This window comes from Puntigrus tetrazona, chromosome 5 (assembly GCF_018831695.1).
Source record: "Puntigrus tetrazona isolate hp1 chromosome 5, ASM1883169v1, whole genome shotgun sequence".
Lineage (NCBI taxonomy): Eukaryota > Metazoa > Chordata > Actinopteri > Cypriniformes > Cyprinidae > Puntigrus > Puntigrus tetrazona.
The window spans coordinates 14,291,685-14,315,310 of NC_056703.1; the positions used below are offsets into that span (position 1 = coordinate 14,291,685).

At 34.7% G+C, this 23,626-nt stretch overlaps 4 protein-coding genes across 9 annotated transcripts; 3 read left to right on the top strand and 1 right to left on the bottom strand.

Annotated features, from left to right (window-relative positions):
• Positions 1 to 2,064: 2,064 nt before the first annotated feature.
• On the bottom strand, positions 2,065 to 8,292 carry LOC122345141 (C-type lectin domain family 4 member E). Of its 2 annotated transcripts, none has more exons than XM_043238974.1 (9): positions 8,194 to 8,292; positions 6,762 to 6,883; positions 6,301 to 6,390; positions 6,042 to 6,071; positions 5,767 to 5,862; positions 5,386 to 5,457; positions 3,314 to 3,468; positions 3,118 to 3,233; positions 2,065 to 2,681 (listed from the first exon to the last, which is right to left on the bottom strand). In XM_043238974.1, the coding sequence occupies exons 2-9, from the start codon at positions 6,874 to 6,876 to the stop codon at positions 2,543 to 2,545; spliced, it is 813 nt and encodes a 270-aa protein (XP_043094909.1). In that variant the 5' UTR covers positions 6,877 to 6,883; positions 8,194 to 8,292; the 3' UTR covers positions 2,065 to 2,542. The 2 variants fall into 2 exon arrangements, with proteins under 2 accessions (XP_043094909.1, XP_043094908.1); XM_043238973.1 differs by lacking the exon at positions 8,194 to 8,292 and adding an exon at positions 7,872 to 8,117.
• A 66-nt stretch (positions 8,293 to 8,358) lies between these two features.
• LOC122345142 lies at positions 8,359 to 13,620 on the top strand. 5 transcript variants are annotated; one of them, XR_006250972.1, is made up of 11 exons: positions 8,359 to 8,441; positions 8,954 to 9,046; positions 9,269 to 9,469; positions 9,568 to 9,767; positions 10,085 to 10,162; positions 10,305 to 11,131; positions 11,691 to 11,751; positions 12,003 to 12,203; positions 12,849 to 12,926; positions 13,098 to 13,175; positions 13,274 to 13,620. XR_006250972.1 is itself a non-coding variant. In XM_043238978.1 (7 exons), the coding sequence occupies exons 2-6, from the start codon at positions 11,733 to 11,735 to the stop codon at positions 13,131 to 13,133; spliced, it is 525 nt and encodes a 174-aa protein (XP_043094913.1). In that variant the 5' UTR covers positions 11,060 to 11,131; positions 11,691 to 11,732; the 3' UTR covers positions 13,134 to 13,175; positions 13,274 to 13,620. The 5 variants fall into 5 exon arrangements, 3 of the variants coding, with proteins under 3 accessions (XP_043094913.1, XP_043094912.1, XP_043094911.1); XR_006250973.1 differs by lacking the exons at positions 11,691 to 11,751; positions 12,003 to 12,203; XM_043238978.1 differs by lacking the exons at positions 8,359 to 8,441; positions 8,954 to 9,046; positions 9,269 to 9,469; positions 9,568 to 9,767; positions 10,085 to 10,162 and adding an exon at positions 12,292 to 12,482 and having other exon boundaries at positions 11,060 to 11,131.
• A 1,532-nt stretch (positions 13,621 to 15,152) lies between these two features.
• LOC122345145 lies at positions 15,153 to 18,392 on the top strand. The gene is made up of 8 exons (XM_043238981.1): positions 15,153 to 15,244; positions 15,831 to 15,950; positions 16,458 to 16,658; positions 16,754 to 16,944; positions 17,319 to 17,420; positions 17,585 to 17,632; positions 17,911 to 17,988; positions 18,077 to 18,392. Exons 2-7 carry the CDS (start codon positions 15,899 to 15,901, stop codon positions 17,959 to 17,961), a joined length of 645 nt encoding a protein of 214 aa, XP_043094916.1. The 5' UTR covers positions 15,153 to 15,244; positions 15,831 to 15,898; the 3' UTR covers positions 17,962 to 17,988; positions 18,077 to 18,392.
• Positions 18,393 to 19,959: 1,567 nt separating this feature from the next.
• Positions 19,960 to 22,917, top strand: LOC122345143. The gene is made up of 6 exons (XM_043238979.1): positions 19,960 to 20,110; positions 20,640 to 20,704; positions 20,838 to 21,035; positions 21,149 to 21,342; positions 21,612 to 21,645; positions 21,797 to 22,917. The coding sequence occupies exons 2-6, from the start codon at positions 20,653 to 20,655 to the stop codon at positions 22,534 to 22,536; spliced, it is 1,218 nt and encodes a 405-aa protein (XP_043094914.1). The 5' UTR covers positions 19,960 to 20,110; positions 20,640 to 20,652; the 3' UTR covers positions 22,537 to 22,917.
• Positions 22,918 to 23,626: the final 709 nt, after the last annotated feature.

Consider the following 23,626-nt stretch of genomic DNA (forward strand, 5'->3'; position numbering starts at 1 on the left):
TCTGTTCAATGACACGGGGTTACTGGCATGTGAGAAGAATACGGAGGCGATTAGTAAAATTCGAACTGCCACAAAATCAAAGGTAGGCCTGTTGATCACCGTGCCTTTTATACGAACCGTGAAAGAGTCAAATGTTAAATGTGTTTTATCGCAGTAAATACAGATATATTGACGTGTTCATTTCCCTTCCAGAAATGGACTTCATATTATTGGTTGAAAAGTGAGTATTCCAAGCTTTACATTTTTTTTTATTACCTATGTACATTATTTTTCACTTTTACAGTGTAATACTGTAATTAATTGTGATTTTTTTTAAAAAAGGAAAGGCCCGTGGTATTATATTCTATATAATTAGTTTTATGTATTTTTGCAGAAGATCAAGGAATTCCTTGTCCATCCACAAACCAGAATGCAGAAGATCATCCCTTGCTTGCAGTGAGTGAGGCGAACAAAAGAGAAAAGAAGAAGAAAAAGGTTTTAGAGAAGCACCGTGGGACTGCGCCGACTTTCTGGTCCCGTTTGCGTGCATGGACATACAATCTTTGTTGCTGTTGTTGTAGTTGTCTGCCTTGCTGCAAAGAATAGTAATTGTAGTAAATGTCATAATAATGCTTCACATGAATAGAGGATTAAACGATGAATATTAATAACAGGTTTGATTCTGTGATAAGTGTCTATGTAAGCATGATTCTATGAAAAAAATGTCCCTCTACATGAAGTTCACTTTTTAATAACGTGTTTTGTGATAAACAGTTAAACAATTACTGAACCATAAACACTCAAATAATTGCATGTGAGTTTAAAAGAACTAATAAAGACTAATTAAAACAGATATATGCATCAGTTCTTTTATTTTGTCTTTTTGTACAACCCCAACTGCTCAAAACATAAACCATAAACAATATTATAATGCATTTTATAGTATATAGCAAACTGCATGTTCCGGAGATGTGAAAATGAAAATGACAAAACAATACGGGGAACTAAATAGCAAAACAAGAAGAATTTAAAAACACAGAGCACCTAATGAAACGGTTTAAGGGCAGGTGTCATCTTAATGAATGACCAGGTAACTGATAACTGAACTGAATAAAGGAAGAAAGGAACCAAAAGCATGTAGAAAGTGTCCACAAAACAGTTAACAGAGACGACTCTAAAAAAAACACTAAAAGAAAGATGCCCATGACCAGGGGTGTAGCAGCCATTTTCAAAGCGGTGTTGACAGCTTTCAGGTGATGTGACCCTCTAATAAATGACGTGCTTAATGTAGAAAGTAAGTTCATATTCATATAATAAATTCTAAATAGAAAACTAATTGGAGCTTTACAAAAATATGATAAAGTATGATAGGATAAGCTTTTGACAAATTTGCTATATTGAGAAAGAATAACTCTACTCCGCACATAAGCAGTGCAGCGCAACAAAAGACAGTAAAACCCAATAATCATGTCTTATTTAGCAGACAGTTTCATCCAAAGTGACAGGCGTGGTGGAAAATTTATTTATACTGATGAGAGAGGAATAGATGGGAACCATAGGTGTCTGCCCTTGACCTAAGAGATCATGAGGATCCATGGTACTTTTTCTATCCCCTTTAAAAATCAATGTGTGGAAAAGCTATTAAGAATGGTAAACTTGAATGATGACACAAGATATAAAAGTAAGGACCGCCCTGTCATCTTTGTGGCACTCTGCAGCAAACTGTGTTTCTGTATGACTGTCTGACCTTCTTTGCAAAAGAATAAAATCTTTAAAGATCATTTATTGAGTTTGTCTCTAACATGGTGAGAGTCGTTTTTAAAATTGCCAAGACACAGGTTGGAGAGCATTTGTGACCCTGGAGCACAAAACAAGTCACACATTTTTAATTGAAATTTATATATCATTAGAAAGCTGAATAAATAAGTTGTCTACTGGTTTGTTGGGAGAGGACAATATTTAGTTGAGTTTTAGCAAATCTGGAATATAATCTAAAAAAATAAAATAATAATTTTTGAAATTCACTTTTAAAATGGTCCAAATAAAAGTCAATGCATATTACTAATCAAACATTTACAAAATATCTTCATGGAACATGATCTTTAAGAATTTTGACCCATACAATGTGTTTTTGGCTACAAATACACATGTCCTATAAGAGTTTTGTGGTCATATTTAACACACATAATGCACTTTGAATGAAAGACGTAATTGCCTTCTGCTTTTTCTTGGGTGCATTTCACCCTGGACCAGCACAGAGCAAAGAATTAAATGAATGAAAGAAATTGCAAAAGCAACAGAAGATGCACCCAAGAGATGATTCGCCTTGTGATTGGCTTAATGTTAATTCCCTCAAATAAGCAACAAATCAGGGAACACGGGAGGAAATACTGGTAATGGGGCATTTAAAAAAGGCCGGGGGACAGATTCACCTGTTTTTAAAGTGCAGGGGATGCGTCATATTATATATAGTATTTTTTAATACTCACCATACCATTCTGTATATTTATTAGAATATTAGTACTGTTTTACCTGCATTACAGTACAGTTATATAATTACTAGTTAGTTTTCATTAGCTGGTGCTTTACAGATAAAACTGAAATTTTTGGAGCAGTGGCCATCATTCAGTTTTCCAGATGTGGTTAGTTCTCCACAGTCCTCTTCACCCAACCAATTATTTGGTTCACCAGGTTCCCACTGACTGCAAAAAAAAAAAATATAAAAATAAATATAAATATAAATATAAATATATATATATATATATATATATATATACACACACACACACACACACACAGACACACATATATGTATATATATATGCTGCCTTATTTTAAACATACAGTATTTTATTGTATGAAGAGGAGAAGAGTGGCAGATAATTGCAAAACTGCTTGTCGTATTGGACAAAAAAGACTTGACATTTTAAAGAAGCTTCAGCAAAATATTTGGGTAAAAGTATGAATACATAAGCAGCGCACTTCAGTTTTGATTTTTGATCTTTGAACACTAAATTTGATAAGCCATTGGAAATGGTAAAAGTTACCAAATAACAACATACACATTCAATAAAAGGCTATGATGACATCGAATTATCTAACCAAGAGATTATAGAAAAGCTACTAATATTTACGTGCCTGCTGTTCATGGTGTACGGTGTTCCATCAACCCATCTCCAGTGGCCAGTTATAGCATCTGTCAGACCAATCCAGTAGGATTGAGAGGAATGGACAGCGTGTTTCACAATAAAATCCTGAAAGAAGCAAACAAAATAGAAATGACATAATATTATGTAAAATTTCTATATAATGATTGTATCTGTGTATCACTAACCCACTCCCTGGAGTCCTCCCCCAGAATGAGCAGCAGGGTCCCTTGTCCATCGCAGTATGAACGCGCTGTTTGCCAGCTCACTTTATTACTGGAAAATTGATAGCAGTTGGAAAGAAAAAGTTGCCACCCAGCTTTGCAGTTTAGAACAGGTTTATCTAAGAAAGAGAAACATAACGTTTTGTAACATAACATTTATTGTAATCATTTGGCTTTATTATAGTAGAGTTACCATAAGAACCATTTTTCCCTGACGCATTCTGGCCAGGATTTCTATATTGCCTAAAATATCTAGGTTTTCGCTTTGTTGTATGACATTGGTTCATTTTTTTAATGCTATTAAGGCAAGCAATACAGAAATCCTGGCAAGGACACATCTGAAAAAAAAATGGCACGTATGGTCACCCTATATTATGGTGTATTTTGTTATTATCTAGACATAGGTCTGTGCTGTAGATAAAGTGTATGAAGAAGAAGACTTTAAATAATATTTTTCTATAAATCCACAAAAAACACGTCTTAACAAACAGCAAGTACAATAACCATCAAATAATTGAAAAAAACAAACAAACAAACAAACAAAAACCACAGGAAATTGATTTATTGACTAAATTAATTCCCAAAAGCAACCATGGTCACATGTTCCTTAGTTACCAATAGAGTTCATTGTAACCTACTACCATATTTAGCTAGCAATGTTTTTTGGGAAATGGACCCTAGGGCAGGAGAACAGAAACAAAGCGAAACACAACAAAAAGTCAATAACAGCAACAATAGCTTCCCTTCCTCTCTGGGAATGTGTGACCACATGCAATAAAGAGAACATCAAAGGGGAGCAAGGCGGTGGCTCTGGAGGAAAAAGCAGCTTTCAGTGGGCAGGAACCCAAAGGAGATGATGAATAGAAAAGACTAAACAAGAGGCAGAGCAGGAGGGGTGAGGGAGCCCAGTCAAGCCAGTGGGATGACAAGCCACAATGGAGATGAGGGAGCAAGGAGCCAAGCCTTTGTGAAGCTGAAGACTGGAAGGCCTGATGTAAATAGGAGCATATCCAAATGGTGCTGACTGAGGGTGAGTAGAGGGGAGATGGGGGAGATTCAGGGCTGAAGGGAATCTGCAAGACTGGGTTGAACATCGAGGTCCAGCTGCAGCTCACCCTCAGCTGTGGTAGTGTGGGTAAGGCTTCTTTCTAGTCACTCATAAACCACTAAAACTATCTTGGGGATGTGCAATGTTTCCTGTTCTTGCACCTGGTCAGATGTGTCATTCCATGGCTCTTCTATCACGGCAGGCTCTGGCTCTCTGTCTGTGATGGGCACAGGCAATTACTCCAAGCTGATGATGGCAGGACCAGTCTTGGAAGTGGGGCTCGTGATGTTCTTTGGCGTCAATGGTAAAATGCGATCCACAGAACACCAGCAACCACTCGACAAACACGACGAAGATCCCCGGAGGTCAAGGTGCCAGGTCTAAAAATTCCCTTTCGTGGTCCTCAAGGGAGCAATCCTTTGCTCCAGGCAGAGGAGATTGACAATGAGCAATAAACAAACAAAAAAAATCACAGCAGTTTACTCATTATTTGGGCCACTTGTTCTGTCACACGGAAGAAGATTCAAATATTATTTTACCATAAATCCACAAGGATTGGCTAATCACTGTAGAAGAGGTATTATACAGTCTATTAACTTGACCAACAGCAACTGCAATAACTGGCAAAGAACTGAAAAAAACTGGGAGCATATAAAATAGGTAAACTAAAGGGATGGTTCACCTTAAAATGAAAATTATATAATGACTTACTTCCTCTCAAGCCAGGTCTATACAAATATTCGTTTTAGATGAAAACAGAGGGAGTTATATATATATAAAAAAAATGCTTTGCCAAGCTTAATAGAGGCAGTAAATGGTTGAGACCTTGACGCTAGGAACAGTTATCATATGGTAATTTTTATTTTCAGGTTAACTATTTCCTTAACAAGAAACCTGGGCAAAAAGGGTAGAAGAACAGGAACAGAGAGAAACACAATATACTATATTTAGGCTAAAAGTATTAATAATTTATAATGATACTGCTTACGCTGAGTCAAATTTGTTATCCTGCTCTTCAGATCAGCTTTCAGTTCACCAAACATCTCGATAAATCTGTCATCTGTACACAGACAAATAGCTTTCAGATTTTCATGTTCCTTCTTGTTTTTACCAAAAATGGACTTTAAATTCAACTCGTTACTTTTTGGGTTATGAAAACATAATGCAACATTCCTATGCATTAGAGAGTAGAACAGGCATGAAAATGACATAAGATAACTTAAAATAATCACAGCGATATATGCCAGTAGTCAGAACTTCACAGAAATACTCGCAAAAATACACAATGACTTCACAGCAAGTATTTAGTGAACAATTAAACTTATTATAAAGTACTATATTAAATATAAATCTTAAGATAAAATCTCACATATATCTTGTTGGTTTGAAGAAAGCAAAGCTAAAGACAATGTCAGATTTGCCACTTCATTCTCTATCTCAATCAGTTTACTGTATTGGTGTTTTGCTGTGAAAAGAAAAGACACAAAAGTTAGCAAAGTTATAGAAATATCTCTAAGCACTTATGCAGCAAGGTAGGTTACATAACCAAGCTTTGTATTGAAATATGCTGGTTAAGTATTTAGTGAACAATTAAAGTTATTATGAACTGCTATATACAACATGGATTGTAACGTAAAATCTCACTCAGGTCTTGTTGATTGGCCACTTCAGTCACTGTAAAAAATACAAATATAAGTTTACAAAAAGAGGTTAAAATATGCCTGTGGTATGCAAGACCTTATACGTGTTTGTCATGCGTATATATTTCCTATTTAACAAATACATTTTAATGACTCATTCTCACATGATCAAAATCACAAACAACGGAGCTTCTAGGAAAAGGCAAAATCGTGTTCTGGCTGCTGTGTTTAGTGTAGATGATAAAGCTTTTTGTGAAACTTACATTTTACAGACACTGTGATTAACAGAGCCGAGAAAAGTATGACAGTGCCACACATCAGAAGAAAGCAATGTTGTTTACTCCACAAGCCACCTGCAGAAGAAAATACGGAGAGGTTCTGATTCATAATAAAAGATTAATTATTGTTCTTTCTTCTCTCCAGAATTGCAGATGTTACATGTATTTTTAGGATTATATTATTCGTTTGTTAAATTAAATAGGTTTGATTGAACAACTGTGAAGTCTACAAGCTGTTTTATAATGTATTTACTGATAGCACATCCACCTTTAAAGGCAATTCTAAGGAAAAATCCAAAACATTAACAGTATTCACTGATTAACTGTATGTGTCTCTAGCGAGATTAGACAGAGAATAACTGTCAGTTCTTCAGTACTTACTTTTTAACGTAAAAACTACAGGTTAAGTTTCCACTAAATGTAATGCAGGTTGGTATGAGCCATACCTTTCTTTGTGTGTGACGGCCTTTCAGACGGTCTGTTTATATCTTCGTTTAGTACACAGTAGAGATCGCTCTGTGAGCTGCTGCTGGAGTCCTGAATATGCTTAAACTCTGCCATTTTCAGCCTGTGATTATAAGAGGAACTGAAGTGACTTTATATAGTGACAGAGCGATGCGGACAAACACACGGAGGAAAGAATAATTCTTTCTTCATCTCAAACCTCAACAGGAAGTGTGAACATTGTGAAAGGAAACCTCCATCCACAAGCAGAAGAAATGTGCCTCCACAGACAAAAAATGTAGAGGTAGAAAAGCAGAAAAGCACATGAGATCCACGTGATCATACCACACTGAGATACCTTCATCTGATCACTTTTTGATGACAGTACAGATGTATCCTTGCCTATGATTATCTTCAAACCAGTCCCTATTTTTGTGGTGGATCATTAAACCATTATGCCTGTCCTAAGAAGTTTTAAAGTCATAGTGTGAACTAATGTGCATACTTGATGCATTGCCTTATTATTGAATTTACACATTAAGTAAGTGAAGTGCTAGGAAAAGTACATTGTCTTTGTCGATGATCATTATAAATTAAATAATTAAATAAAGACGCGTAGAAGACAAAAAGTTTTCAAATAAAAATGTGCCAATGCCACAAAATACATTACTTCCCTATTATAGAGAATGAAAACTTAAAAAACTTATACAGCTATTTTTCACATTTCTTTAAACAAAACAATTTTATTATGAATATATATATATATATATATATATATATATATATATATATATATATATATATATATATATATATATATATATAAAACATAAAAACATAAACACTATTAGTGTTGTACAGTTGCATCTGAGCTCATAAACGACCCTTATAGCATTGGCTTTATCTTGGAATGTTTGTGCAGAAGCTTTTGCATAACCTTACATTACATAACAGAACCCTGCGACCTTACTTTATCTAACAACTGAAAAAACTGCAAGCCGGTTAGGCAAAGTTTTGATTTTTCACGACTAACCAGTTATGCAAGGTATTGAGCTGAAAAGGTTTTTACAGCGAAGCATTTCCAAGAAAACAAAACTGAAACCATTACGCACCTTGCAAACAGAAATAACATGTCTTTTTCTACATATCCCTAAACTATAGGTGCGGTTATTTTATTGTGTTATTTTAAATTAAAAATGGTAATCCATTTAAGAAACACATCCTTCAAGATGTAACCAACCAGTCAAAACGTCCTGAATAGCAGTGATCTCAAAAGGGAAGTAGAACTATTATTAAGCATTTCTTAAAAAACAAAGAATAAATCAATATTTTATGATGAATCTGCTGGTTTGGTTTACAGGAAAGCGGAATTTGTCTACAGCCCTATTTACACATATGCCAAGCTGCTGAAAATAAACATAGACATAGACATACCAAAAATTATTTGTTTGCGATATAGACTCGTGATGTCATCAAAATGTGGAAAATGCCACATCTTTCATGCTTCGTATGAAAGTATGCTTAGGTGTGTAGGTCTAAATGTGATGTTAAATGTATGTTTCTTGAAACGTACATAACTTGTTTTTATATCGTCATTACCTGATCTTTGGCCCCCAGAAAGCGAAAGGACTTTTATTCTGTATTGTTGATTTTATTCCGAGCGCAGCAGGCAGCAGGCAGCGGTAAGTGGGCTAGATCCGACGCAGTCTGCAGCCTACAGAGACGCATGTGTGATATTCGTGTATTTTTGTTCGTGTGAGAGTGTGTTGTGCGTTTCTCGGTGTGTTTTGTGTAGTTTAGTTTGTGTAGCGCTAGGTTTGACTACCTAATAACTACCTCGTTACCGCAGAGAGCAAAGATTTCCGCTTTCAGTCATTAAAATGTGAAGTCAAAATTATTAAAACCATGTGATGATGCGCGATTTTGAAAACTGTTTTTTTTTTTTTTTTTTTTTTTTTAAACAAAACGAATATGTTACAGGTACAGTAATGGTCGGCGTTTAACGTTTTATAAAGAAAATGAAAGTGAAAGCAATAAAGACTAGTTATACTGACTCTCACATACAGGGGGCAGCCTCAGTGACTAAGCTAAAATCAGCATCATGGATAAAGGCAGATAGAAAATATTGGTTTCATCGAGTTCTGACTGATCACATTAATAAACATTAATAAAAGTCCATTCAAATTTGTTTCAGGACAAGATTAAACAACAATCAAGTAACCAGGACAAAACAACAGTTAATTTAAAACAAGAAATATGATCCAGCACCAAAGTGAAATTATTAAAGGTAAGATTCTGGATTACTGAACTGATAAAGTAAGCATTAAAGGAAAACCATTATTCATTACAAGACATGTTTCTGAAACACTTTGCATAAGGCTTAAATTGCATCTTAAGATCTTTTTCTGTCTTAATTAGGCTACTCATTCACAAAAATCATAACCTTGTCTTAAGTCCGTGTTTCAAAAACACAACAAAATAACAGCGCACAATGTTCTTGATCTTAAAGGAAAGCACTTCTTCATAGTTGAGATGGGCAAATCGGACATTTTTCGAAGGGAAGTTTTAGGTTATCTCCAAAAACATAGGCCTGGATGGATAGAGACGCGCAGTGTAGAAGACTGTGATGTGATTCTGGTTTTCTGCCCCATTGTTTCACGGGCCGGAACCGACATTGATGCTGCTTTGAATGAGCTTAATACGTATCCAGGTAACTTCAAGACTAGGCACCAGAAAAAGTACTTAGATATTGATGTATGAATACTATTTTCACATTTTCAATCTTATTTCAATCTTATCTTAAAACAGCTTCCAAACCAGCTATATTCATGGTGTTCCATCACACATTTGATCGTGAAAAGGCTGTACCGGACAGCGGCACGTATTTAAACAGGAGAGGTGTACTCGCAGTGGACTGTCTGTTCCATGAAGACATGGGGTTGTTGAAATGCAAAACTAATGATGAGGCACTGACCAAAGTTGTTCTCCATCTCAAGCCTCAGCCTCAAGTAATTATCACTTAACCACAATATAATTATTATTTTTTTTTAGTTGACCATGCATTAATAAGGGACAAAACAAGCTATGGAAGCTATAATTTTAAGATGCATATATAGCTTTTGTTTTTATTTGTTTATTTATTTTTGTTTTGGGGGTAGGTTAATTTATTTAATTAAAAATAAATTCTGAACGTAGATATAGATGTTTTTGGTCTACAGTATTGTTAATTTATAAGTCATCATTTTTTTATATTCTGTTATTGTTGTATGTTCTGCATTATTGAAACAATTGATATAGTAATAATATATGCTTTTCTCCATTTTAGGATCAACCGAAACTTCGTAAATATATCATTCAAGCAGTTATCGCTGCTTTACTTTTCTATGCAATTTACAAATTGCAGGTGAGAAATTACAGTGTAATATTGATTGTTTGGTACATATTAATGTTTGATTTTAGACACTGGATTTAGGATTATCTGGATGAAGTGATGGTTTTTTCATCTGCAACAATAATCTAATTCAAGTTATGCATTTTCCCCACAGTTCAGATGATGTGGAACACACACACAAAAGTGCAACGTATGGTCTGATAATGCGAAAGTGATAGAAGATAAATTGCTTCTTATCATATATATTAAATGTATTTTTTTCATTTGATGTATGCAAAGTAATAATTGTGTTTCATAGCCTGCATGTGCACTAATATTAAGACTTTAGATTGAAAAGTTCAGTGGCATGAGTGACCGACAGTTGTATTACTTCTATTGTACTCAGGCATTAAACTATGGCACAAATATATAAATAACCAAGTTTTGTGGGGACTTAATGTTACTGATCTCTGTATAAATAAAGCGAATCTTGATTGCAAACGGGTCTCAAAATTTCTGAAGTATGCTGCAAAATTCAAACATGCTACTTAAGAATAAGACGTTTTCGGCACACAGGCCTATCTGTGGTCAATGAATAACTAGAGGAATTATATAATAAGTTTAAATATTCATGACATGATCAAATCCCGCACACCAGGACTTCCTTAAAAAACTTCAACATCAACATTCCAACAAAACCAAACTTTTCGACGTCTACGATTTGTCTAAAGCCCAGGGTAGGTTTAGGGGCGGGGTTTGGCGTACAAAAAATACGATTTGCCAACTTGTAAAATACGTACATTTTAGCAAAAATCATATCTTACGAATTTGTACCTCGTAAAATATGGCTCGTTATATCAGGTTGGGTTCTTCCTGTTGTCTCGCGAGTAAATGTTGTATACGTTGTAAATGTATATATCACGTGGTCGACTGTCAACCAATAGGGTAAGAGCAACAAAGTGAAAGGACGTTTACTCCGAGACGCAGCGAGCAGCAGGGAAGGTAAGAGAAACGCAGTCTACAGCCTAGCGACATTTGTGACTGTTTATTCGTGTTTGTTTTGCTTGTTTTTTTTTCTTCGTGTGTGCGTGTGTGTGTCTGAAAGAGAGTTGCGCGTTTCTCATTTTGAGAAGTTAAGGGCAGAGCTATTCGCATTCACTAAAACAGGCTTTAACGTCAATGCCATATCAAAACCATTGGGAGTCGAAGACTGCAACTCCAAACAAACAAAGCTTTCGTATTTTTTTTTTTAATTCATTTATTTAGTTTTTGTTCTGTTTTTTGAAAGAACGAAAATGAAAGCAATAAAGGTGTTGAAAACAGAGGTCAGTAAAGAGCAGCTCGAGACAACAATATGTTTTATTTTCCTTCACCTTGTGAGACTGAACGTGTGTTTATTAATGAATGACTAGTTTGTTGAGGAAATTACATAATGTAGTAAATTATTTATTTTTAGTTGTCAAAAAGAATATTAATTCTTTTTAAAATATCAATGCTAAGGTTACGGTATGTAATGAGAAAAATCATACGATCAAGTGATTATCAAAGGTTGATTCAACAGGTAGAAGAAGAAGAGAGAAAAATTAACCAATGCCCAGTAGAGATGTTCGAACCAATTGAAGGTAAAAATCGTTTAAGTTAAGAATTTAGATTTGATTTTTGGTTATGTGACACTTTTATTTTGTTCTTCCTAATTATGGATTGTCATATCCAATGCACTCATCAGTACAGGCTGTAACCCTGTCTTGAAAAATTTGTTAAAATTGTATATGTGGTTCTGTTTCAACATCAGCAGAGCATCATATACCAGACGATTACAATAAAACACTCTTTGATAAAAAAGGAACCTAACACGCCATTCTTTACATTAAAGGAAAATGCTACACCGTAATCGAGGCTGGCAAGTCATGCATTGTGCGAAAGCGGATTTCAGATCATCTTCAAAAGCAAAAACCTTTTTTGAAAGAGGTGCACAGTGTAGAAGACTGTGATGTGATTCTGGTTTTCTGCCCCATTGTTTCACGGGCCGGAACCGACATTGATGCTGCTTTGAATGAGCTTAATGCATATTCAGGTAACTTCAAGACTAGGCACCAGAAAGTATATTAAGATTTGTGTTGAAATATTCACACATTTTCTGATTGTTTCTTTATTTGATGCAGAATTCAAACCAGCTATTTTCATGGTGTTACATTACACATTTGAGCACGATAAAGTTATACCAGACAGCAGCAGATATATAAACAGGACAAATACATTCACAGTGGACTGTCTGTTCCATGAAGAGGGTTTGTTGGCATGTGACAGGAATACTGAGGCACTGACCAAAATTGTTCATTGTTTCAAATATGAGGTATTGCCTAAGCTCTTTTTTATATTAAGTTCATGTAATTAAATCAAATGGTGCAAAAACGATTTTGAATTGGTAAATGAATTTCTTTCTTTAACTCTGTTTGAAAAAGCTTTGTTTGAAAATGTATATACCTCTGTTTTGAATGCAGCTAAATTATTATAAAGACATGCCAAACTGACGCTGGTGTTATTGCGTAATTTTAAAATGTTGTGTATTAAATTATAAACACTTTTGGGAGGAACAGGCAAAATTAAGCAGTGTTGTGCAGTGAAAAATATTTATTTGCATTTTGCTTTGTATCATGTTGTTTTTATTATTAGAAGTTATTTTAATAACTTCAAAATATATTGCTTGTTTGCCCTTCAGGAAGGTTGTTGTGAAATCCTATGGAGGCATATCAGTGGCCTGTGGTATTCTTTCTGTCGGCTACTTGGCATAAAGAAGGTAAGATAATCTGACAAAAAATATCTCTGCTAAAATATTTCTATTGTACTGTTCCCTATTGTTATGCAACTGTTGTATTAATAGCAGTTTATAGCATTTTTACACTGTAGGAGCAAGGCTTGTGTTTAATGAGATATGTAAATTATGGTCAATAAATTGTTCTTTGCTCAGGCTGGTGAACGGACCAGACTGATAAATGAAGATTAAGAAAAAAATGTCTGGAAAGTAAGAATGAAAACCTAAAGCATGGTAAATATCACGTTTTTAACATGAGATTACTTATGAAAAATGGTCTTAGTTGTGAAACAAGTAACTGCTAATAAAAATTCTGCATTTTTCTCCCATAGATTTCGAAAATATGAATGATCCGATTAAATAAAACACTTTGTCAAGCAAGCTGATGTGATGCAGGGAGATTGCATCTTTTTATTATATTGACCACTATTACATCTTTTAACAGTAAAAGCTGTAGAATGTGTTAACTTATGATTAGAATAGATGCATGCAAATAGCTTGAGCATAAAATAATACAATTAATTAATGCATTATTATGGAGACTTTATATTCACAAGTATGGTGTGATGACTAAATTACAGATGCATTATTACATTGTATGATATCTATAATGCTGTCAGTCATCACTCACTGAGTCGGACATGTAACAAAATAAAGTGAAGTGACTTATGACTGTGAATGTGTCTCGTTTATTGTCTTTGGTGTCAGAAAAGAGTCAGTCTCGATTGCAAAATGCCAACATCACTTAAACTCCAGACTGTTTCAATATTTACCTTATCAAAGAATCAATATTAACCGAAAGTGCAGTTTATTTACATATAGAACAGCAGTTTGATCAGTAATAGCATGTTTCAGAGGCCTTAATCAGGAAGGGGCCCAGTGTGTAGGTGTTAATGTTTTACATTTGTCATGGACTATGTATTGTAAATGTTTATTTTAGCACATTTTTAGATTTTAGCATTCTCTAAATCACGATTTAAGCAATACTAATCAAGAATTAGGCCTACATGGAGTACTATCAAGGTCAAACAGACATCGAAGTGAAGATGACAGAAGAACCCAGAGATCAGCTTCATAGGATTACTGTTAAATGACTAATAACTATAAAGCCCCAGGATGCTTTAGTTAGACTGAAAAGACGGAATAGCTTTTTTTCTTTACATGAGATGACTGTAGCTAAAATCAGTTTTCAGTAGTTTTTCTGATGCACTTAGCTAAATTTATTGAGCCCTCTCCTAATGAACTGGTGATCTGAAGTGTTTTAAAAAGGGCACACACAAAATGTGCAGAGCTGTGGTTTCCAAGGACAAGGATTTAAAACCTGCAACCACTACATTTCTTCTATTTTACCTTTAGTTTTTATGTGTTTTAAATGTATTACTTTTCCGCTGTTACAAAATCAATAAATGACATGGATGCTGTAGTGAATGACCTTTTAGATACCCGATCTCAAAGATGCATATATTTATAGACTTTAACGTGTAAATTCTATGTGACGGGTAGGATCAGGTTTGTGGGGTACAAAACTATGTGTTGCATGCATGCCAACAAATTTTGTTTCACATGCGCCTGAAAACTGTGTATGCACGCCAAAAACGTGTGCGTGTCATATATATAGGCCAAAATCTTTTTTTTTTATTTGGCATATTATTTCTATGCATTTTCATGAGACCTTAACATTCTCTCAGCCAATGCACTGTTAATGAATGTGTACACTTTATTATGTATTATCGTTATTTGTTTATTACATTGAACTCATTTTAATAGTGAGCACATTAGTATTTGACCACTGAATTCTTAGAGGCTAAACCAACTGTTTTCATGGTGCTTCATCAAACATTTCACCCAGGAGGAGGATGGGTGGATACACAACGAGGACGAAGGACTCCTGAAGTCTGTGAAGAATGGAGAAGCTCTGACCAGAACTCATCAAGAAACATAAATGCGCAAATATGATGCAAACGCCTTCCAAAAACATATAGGAACACTTGCTTCAATACTTTCTCGGTAAAAAGCATTTCAGAAAGGACTATGTAAAAGATGAATTAGATTCGATCAACTGTGTATGATTTATTGCTATTGTGTAAATAATATGCATGCAATCCATTAAAAAATATACTGATTGATTACTAGTATTTTGTATTTTATGCATTAATTAAGCGTTCACTTTTGTATTCTGATTAGCTAATCCGGATTGCATGTAATCAGATAGCAGAGCTCTGCTGATCGCGTCAACCAATAAAGCAAGAGCAACAAAGTGAAAGGACGTTTACTCTGACGAGACGCCGCGCGCATCGGGAACGGTGAGTAGACTCCGGAGACGAATGTGACCGTGTTTTCGTTCACGTGTTTTTTTTTAACATGCCTATGAGACCGCGGGGCTTGTACGTCTATAGCGGTGTTTTGAGAAGTACAGACAAAGCGCTACGCGCCCATTCGGTGCCAAATTATGCAACTTCACATTCAAACTATGTGGAAATGAAAACTTTGACAGCTACGAGCGAATAACGTTCGGTCTAATCGCCAGATTTTAAAAAAAGTAATTTCTTTTCGAATACGATGCTATACAGGTAGACCTGAAGCAAGCGCGCCGTTTCGGTAGGAACGAAAATGAAAGCTGTAATGTTGAACAGAGGGCAGTCTTGTTCACGCTGATCTCACGAGAGATTGAGCCGATTGCACGAGAGGTGTATGTGGCGCTTTTCCGTAGGCTGTATATCTGCACTGGTTTCCAAAGAGGCGTTGAGATATGGAAAGTAGGCTTATCAATGTAGGCAAAAAAAAACAAACAAAAAAAAACCTAAATGAAAATTATAATTAGTTACTTAGGGTAAAATCAAACAATCATGATGATCAAGGGCAAATTTATTCATATATTTATTTGTTTAGGGTAAAGAACATTTAGAAGACTAGTAGCCCATTTTTTCAGCAAAAAGAAGAATTGAGAAGAGAGAAAAATGCTGCAGGGAATTGATCGGTTCAAACCATCTCAAGGTGAAATCATTCAAGGTAAGATTCTGTAGGCCTTAGATTTTGATATTTGTTTAGATGCAACACATCAGATCTAATGCTAATGCAGTACTTTTTTAAGTCAGAAGGAAACACCAGAGTCACTTTTTCACTTTTTACTTTTTCAACCCCATTTAATTTGTTTCCCATATGCTGACTGATAACTCTTGAAATCACGAGTAAGTGCAGAGGAGTTCTGCGCTGCATGTTTGTGATGTTACTGTAGTTATAGACTAAATGCATTTACTAATCCCACCTGCATAAAAACAGAATTAGAATTCAAAATGAATAAAAACAGTCAAAAGCAAAGTATGAATATTATACAAACCTGTAATAATTAAATGTTCAATGAGATTAAAATCATTTTATTACCAAAAGACTTTGCTACTAACCTTCAATAATAAAGTTCAGCCACATACGAATAAGCAAAAATGTTTGTTATTGCTGAATAGTGATGAGCTTTCTTCACCTGTTATATTGTCAAAACATGGTGTTTTTATCTTAAAGCAAAAAACTACTTCATAATTGAGGCGGGCAAGACATTCGGTCTGCGGACAGAGATTATAACTCATCTCCAAAAGCAAAGGCCTCTTGTGAAGGAGGTGCACGGTGTGGAAGACTGTGATGTGATTCTGGTTTTCTGCCCCATTGTTTCACGGGCTGGAACCGACATTGATGCTGCTTTGAATGAGCTTAATGCATATTCAGGTAACTTCAAGACTAGGCACCAGAAAGTATATTAAGATTTGTGTTGAAATATTCACACATTTTATACCATCTGATTGTTTCTTTATTTGATACAGAATTCAAACCAGCTATTTTCATGGTGTTACATTACACATTTGACCATGATAAAGTTATACCAGACAGCAGCAGATATATAAACAGGACAAACACATTCACAGTGGACTGTCTGTTCAGTGAAGAGGGTTTGTTGACATGCGACAGGAATGAGAAGGCACTGACCAACATTGTTCAATATTTTAAACATCAGGTACTGTCTTACCTCTTTTTTATGTTCAGTGAGGTGTGTACACACTAATTATGCAAATATTATTTATAATTAGTGACTGAAATTCAAATAAAAAGCAAACATGGCATGACAGAGCTTTGTTTGAATGTTTATGTCCCTTGTTTCTGCCGTTTTGCAAGTAGCTCAATTATTAAATAGACTTGACAAGTCAAGTTTATTAATGTTTTGTAAAATTTTCAAAAGGCTGTGCATTTTTTCGGCTTAAATAGACACCTTTGGTTTAATCGTGCACCAGGCAAAATTCTCAGTCAATGGGTAGTGATGAATATTTATACTTATTTTATGGTCTTTTACTATTTATATTTTACTTAATATATGGCTTGTTTGCCTTTCAGGGACATTCTGAGTTCCTCCAAATGAATAAATGGTGCATCTCCCTTCTATACATGCTGTGTACATTTACGTTTGGATTGTGCTTTTGGTTATTTGGCAAACTGGTAAGAAACTCTGAACACAACAGAAGAATGTCACTGCTAGAATACTTCTATGTTATTGATCCTTATTGTTACATATGAAACTGTTGCTCAGAGGACAAAATATAATCGCAGAGTATACATCTGAATATCTTTGTTACTTGAGTGTTTCTGGTATTATTGCACAGGCAAGCGTATGGAACTACTTTACAAAAGAAAAACGTGAATCCAGTACAGTAAGTACAGCTTTATTCATTAATATATGTAATAATATGGTAATAACAAAAACATAAATGCAATCTACAGTACGTACGTTTTCATCTCCTACAAGTCTATTTAATAACAGGTTGAAGCTATTGTCAGCAGTTCCTCATTTTAAAAGCAGATTATATATTTTAGTTTGTTTAATGTGATGTAAAATTATGTCAATTATGGTCAGTTTTGCAAATCTGCTGGAAAACAAACAAACAAACAAACAAACAGTAGAGCCATACACTGTTCTCTGTTTCACCAGAATAATAAAAGAAGCACACATAAAGATACAGATGAAGAAAAAAATATCTAGAAAGTAACAATGAAAACCTGAAGCATGGTGGGTATTACGTTTTTTGACATTATATTGGGAAACTGTTGTTCTGTTGAATTAACTGCTGATTAAAATTCTGCATTTCCCCCCACAGCTGTTGAAAATATGATCCAGTTTAAATAAATCAGCTGAGAAAGAAGTTAAATGACGCATGGAGATTGCAGTTTATTTTACAACAACACTATAAACTGTAATAGAATGTGTCAAGTTCTTGAATAGATGCAGATAGTGCTTTAAATCCTCAATGAACGTTATTATGGCGACCTTAGATTGAGAAGTTCAGTGATGACTGTATCACAGATGCATTTCTCCTATTGTGCTCTTGATACATCAATATATGACGCTGGTCCTTGTAGAATCACTCGTGAACATGGATATGTTAATTGCAAAATAAAGCAACACAAAATAAAGTGACTCTTGTAGATTTTTTCTATTGCTGACATCCTTTTGTCACATTCTGAAAACCTTAAATACAATTAGCACAACATCCATCCATAATCTACCCCATGCCACAATTGTAGATATTTTTTATAATTCTTACAAATGCTTAAAGACAGCATGTCAGAAATGAAGACCTAATGCTCCAAACCTAAAATGTAATATACAGCGTCTAGCCCTGCAACAACAGCTGTTCAAAAGTACTGAGAAATATCTCTATATAAAATATTGTAACAGCTGACAAGTATTTTTAAGTAATAAATCACTGAAATATTTAGAAATACTTTATTCCTGTTTCCATTGATGGAACAGAAGATAGTTGGTTCAAGAAAATGGAGAAGAAGAGGTAGAGGAGAGGAGTGAGGATGTATGTTTTGTCCCCTTACACATGTGAAACCTGTGAAAGATTATTTCTGCCATGGAATATAAATGTAAAAGGTAATCATTTTTCTATTGTATATTCTATCAAATAATGACTAATTGAGGTTTAGACACTAGTATCTTGCCAAGAATGAACACATTCAACTCAGCTCAACTTAACAAAAACAAAAAAAAGGTTTTCATATTGTGTATAATATGCAGAAGTGAAACACGACAAAGTAATGTGGTTTTTGTAAAGTCATTCATAATTAGAATTTTGTCAGTCTGTTATGGTTGACTATATGTTTCTGTTGGATAGAAAACTACTGCTAATATTTTGCCAGAATGCCTCAAATTTGATTCGGGTTTGTTGTGTTTTGATAAAGTTACTCAGCATTTTAAAATGTAGAGTTTGTATTTATTTTAGCAAAATATGATATAATTTTGTGATGTTGGTGTGTTGCATTGTTAAGAGTTTAAAAAAAGTACTTTAGGTACTGGTAAACGCTTGTTAGCAGTTGAAAAAAAAAAACCTGTATTGTCTTGTGGTCTCAGAAAAGAGGATCCAGACTAGGTCACAATCACTTTTGAAAGCATTTGTCATGCTATGAAAATATATTACAGGCCTACTTCTACGTCTTGGCCGAACAAGACTGCATCAAGAACACGTGATATTTGGTACAATTTTGATCTGGCACTTAATCGTTTGTGGGACTTCTTAATCCAAAGACACAAAATGTTACGAATGTGACGATTTTTATGTCAGTAACAAAGGGACAGAGAGAAGAGGTCATTTAATCACATTTATAACATCAGAGGCGGACCACTGAACTAACTGTAAGTGATACCCACTGGTTTTTAAATTCTTTTGTATTTAATCTGTTTATTTATTTAGTATTTTTGGCTTTTTTGTGCACTACTATTATTGTATTCATATATGGTCATATATTTTTGTTTTTAAAAAAAGTTTTTAAACTGATGTAGCTACAACACTTTTTTTTTGCAAATAAATTTAAATACTGTAAAAGCTAAAAAAAAAAACCATATTCTACATGTTTACTCACTGATTTATAAAGAGATATTTTGGCAGGAAACTTGGCTACCCTTCCACCCCTTTCTGGTCGATCACTCCTATATGCATTGACCATTAATACACACTTTTTTACAGGCCTCCTTTTTGGTAAAGGTGTGTAGGCTATATTGACCCATTTTATTTCGCTGTTTATCCGGTCTCTGAAAATGTGAAAGTGAAAGACACAGTACGTCTGAAAACGAAACGGAAGATTGCTAGCCTGTACCGTGTCAGAAGACAGAGAGGAGAGCAGTTCGGGTGAGATCCTCTGGTTTTATTCCGCGATACATAATCATAAACTAGACCGATTCAAATAAATACACGGCAGACAAACTAAAATGTGTAGGCTAGGCTATCATGCACAAAGATTCTTTCTCTTAAAGAGTATTTTATTTTATAAAGCTGCATGCTAACAGGCCCAAGTACGTCAACATTAGAGAATACGTATTTCATATAAATATCTGAATGCCTTATAGCATAATGCAAACGCAACAATGTAGCTTAATTCTGAACTACATAAGCCCAGGCTATTTTATTCTTTGCTTATGTTTGAAATGTTAGTCAGGGCAATATTTAATCAAAGTGTAGCGACATCTAGTGGAACAGTTTAGCATTTTCAATAACGTGACATAATTGAATAAAATTAATAATTTTTGAGCAGCCCATATATTTTAAATATCGTGTAAGGAGGACCATACCACGAAAATATAAAATATTGCAAAATTTAAAAACTCTGTTTTATCTTTAGGACAATAATAATGTGTTCACTCTTTTCTTTCAATTTCAGAACTAAAGTTAAAATGGCTCAGAAAACTGATGTAGGATCAAAAGACCAAAGACCAAAGATTGCCGGTAACTGTAGAGCTGCAGTGCTTTTTTTCCCCCCCTCGTTTCTAATTAGATTTGGCAAAAATGGAATATTTTTGAGATGACTGTGACTTAAATACTTATATTACATTAACAAATTTGCGTCTACTCTTTGAAGGAAATAAATATTTCATACTTTCACCTCTGAAGACATTCAAGCTGAAGGAGGAAATCATAGATGCAATCTTTCAACAAACTCCACCTCAACTGGTGCAGACCGTGGAGGAGTGTGACGTCATTTTGGTTTTATGTGTTATTGTTTCAAGGACAGGAACTAACATCGATGCTGCACTGAATGAACTTAACTCTCTCTCAGGTCATGTGCTATTAGTGCATGTATTACGTAATATTATTTGATTATCTCAAGTTATTGTACCCATTTTAGCAGTGATTAAATGTGACAAATATTTGATCACTCCACTTTAACAGAATCTAAACCAGCTGTTTTCGTGGTGCTTCATCACACATTTGACCCGGAGAAGATTGTGCCAGACAGCAGCAGTTATGTGAGCAGAGAGAATACACTCACAGTGGACTGTCTCTTCCGCGAGGACGAAGGACTCCTGAAGTGCGTGAGGAATCAAGACGCTCAGGCCAGAATCTGCCAATGGCTGCAACCACAAGTATGCAGTTTTTCAGCATAAAAGATAACTATTAAACAAGTATAATGAATGATTCTTTCACGTTCACAATTTTTATCTAAATAAGTATTGCAAAAATATCATCATGAACATTACAATACTCACGCTAATATATTTTATGCTTATTTAGAGACGGTCTACACTGCATTAAATAATTAAATACGATCATATACACAGCATAATTAGTTTTCATAAGCAGTGCTTTTATGTTCCATTAAATGAATATCTTACAAACGATGCTTTTCTGACAGGACATACAAGACATAGAAGAGATATCCACTTCCAGTGAGTGTGATTTTTGTTGGATATTATATTTACTGTATATTCAATTATTTCTGTGAATTGTGTAATTTATAAAATAAAGTTAATTGTCTTACTTTTAAAAATATTTGACTTTGCCTGATGATGCCTAATCGTTCATATATATTTTTTCTAGATGAAAGTGATATAATTATTGCATCAGAACTTATGCTTGTCCTGCTGGGCAAGTCTGTGCGTGAGAAGACTGCGGTTGAACGCTTGATACTCGGCAGACAGGAGAGTCGGTGCGATCCAGCTCCAGCTCCCCTGAAGAAGATGACAGTAGATACTGAAGAGGTGGACGGGGAACAGGTGGCTGTGATCAACACTCCTGACTCCTGGTTCAACTCCTCGATTTCCATAGAGGAAATGAAACAAAAAATACACTTCTGTATCGACATGTCTTCTAGAGGACCGTACGCTTTACTGCTAGTCATACCAGTAAAACAGTTTTGTCAAATGAAGAGTGAGATTTTGGAGATTTTTAAAACCAAATTCTATAAGAGGGTTATGCTCCTTTTCACTGCTACTAATGAACAAGAAGAGCAAGAGATCAAAAAAGATAATCTCGAGGAGCTAATGAATGCTTGTGGTTTTGATTGTTTTCATGTCCTGAACATTAGTCAGATTGGGAATAGAGCTCAGGTTTCAGAGCTGCTGAAGAAGGTAGAGAAGATAGTGAAAGGAGATTGTAAAGTCTGTGAGATGAGCAAAACTCGGATTGAGGAGATTGAGGAAGTTATTACAAATCGTAAACAGGTAAGCGTAGGAGAGATGAAGAACTACATTAAGGTGACACTGCCAAATTTGACGCGCACAGTTTGGATAGCAGAAGAAGAGTCTAGCGATATTAGTGAATCTTATGTGATGCTTTAGAGGCCTGGAAAATTATTGTAGGAAGTCGAGTGTTTATATTATTCAGTTTGCATGTTAAATGATGCTTTAAAAATCTACAGAAATGCAGAATATATGTTTAAAAGCTAAAATATGATGATGAAGCTGAACGTTAGGGTGATGGAGGGGCCAAATATTTCTTTAGACCTGAATCCTATTGAGCACATGTGGGCATCCTTAAGAGGAAGATGGAGGAACACCATGTGTCTAACATCCAGCAGCTCTGGAGGAACATATACTAAAGCATAAATATTGTTAAATGCTAAAATTGTTGCTGATATGTATAGGGGTTTACTCACTTTTGTGGGATTTTGTATATGTAGTATCCTTAACATGAAATAAATGTATTTCAAACACCTCTAAGCATACGTATTTTTCACTTGTGTTTGATAATATCAAAGGCTCAGTTCTTATAAAATAAAATACTCGTTCAACTTTAAATACTCTCCCCTGTAGCTCCTACATTTTTAGTTGCATTGACACATTCAAATAAGGGACATCTGTTAAGATAAAGGATAAATGCTATTTATATGTAAAATGTTTTTCAAGTTAAGTAAATAGAGTCACAAAATTGTTGTAATTATTATGATGGCTTTTTTCATACATTAATATAAAATTGTCCCAATAATACTATTAATATTATTTATAACTATATTGCATATTCAAAGATATCAGTCCAGTAACAGGACAACTAGTCAACAGAGCTGTTGATACCCAAAACGAGGGTTTAACAGTCTTATATAAGTCAAGATGTTGACCGAGAAAAGCCAGAAAAGAGCTGAAGCAGGAAACGAAGTGATAATGGTAAAAAAGTAACAGAGTTTATTGAACAGTTTTAGCTGCGTCTGTCTCAATGTTCAAACTTCATGTGACCAGTACAGATTCAGCATGTACTGTTATATGAAAAAATGCTTAAGGACAACATCTCATAAACCTTGGGTTTCCATAAACATTCCCCTTATCTCTCTCTGTGCATACAGACAAAACAGTTCACCAAACCGCACAACAATGAAAATACATAAGCAAGGACAAATCAGTAAGAAATATATAGAAACATAATAAACGAGTGAAT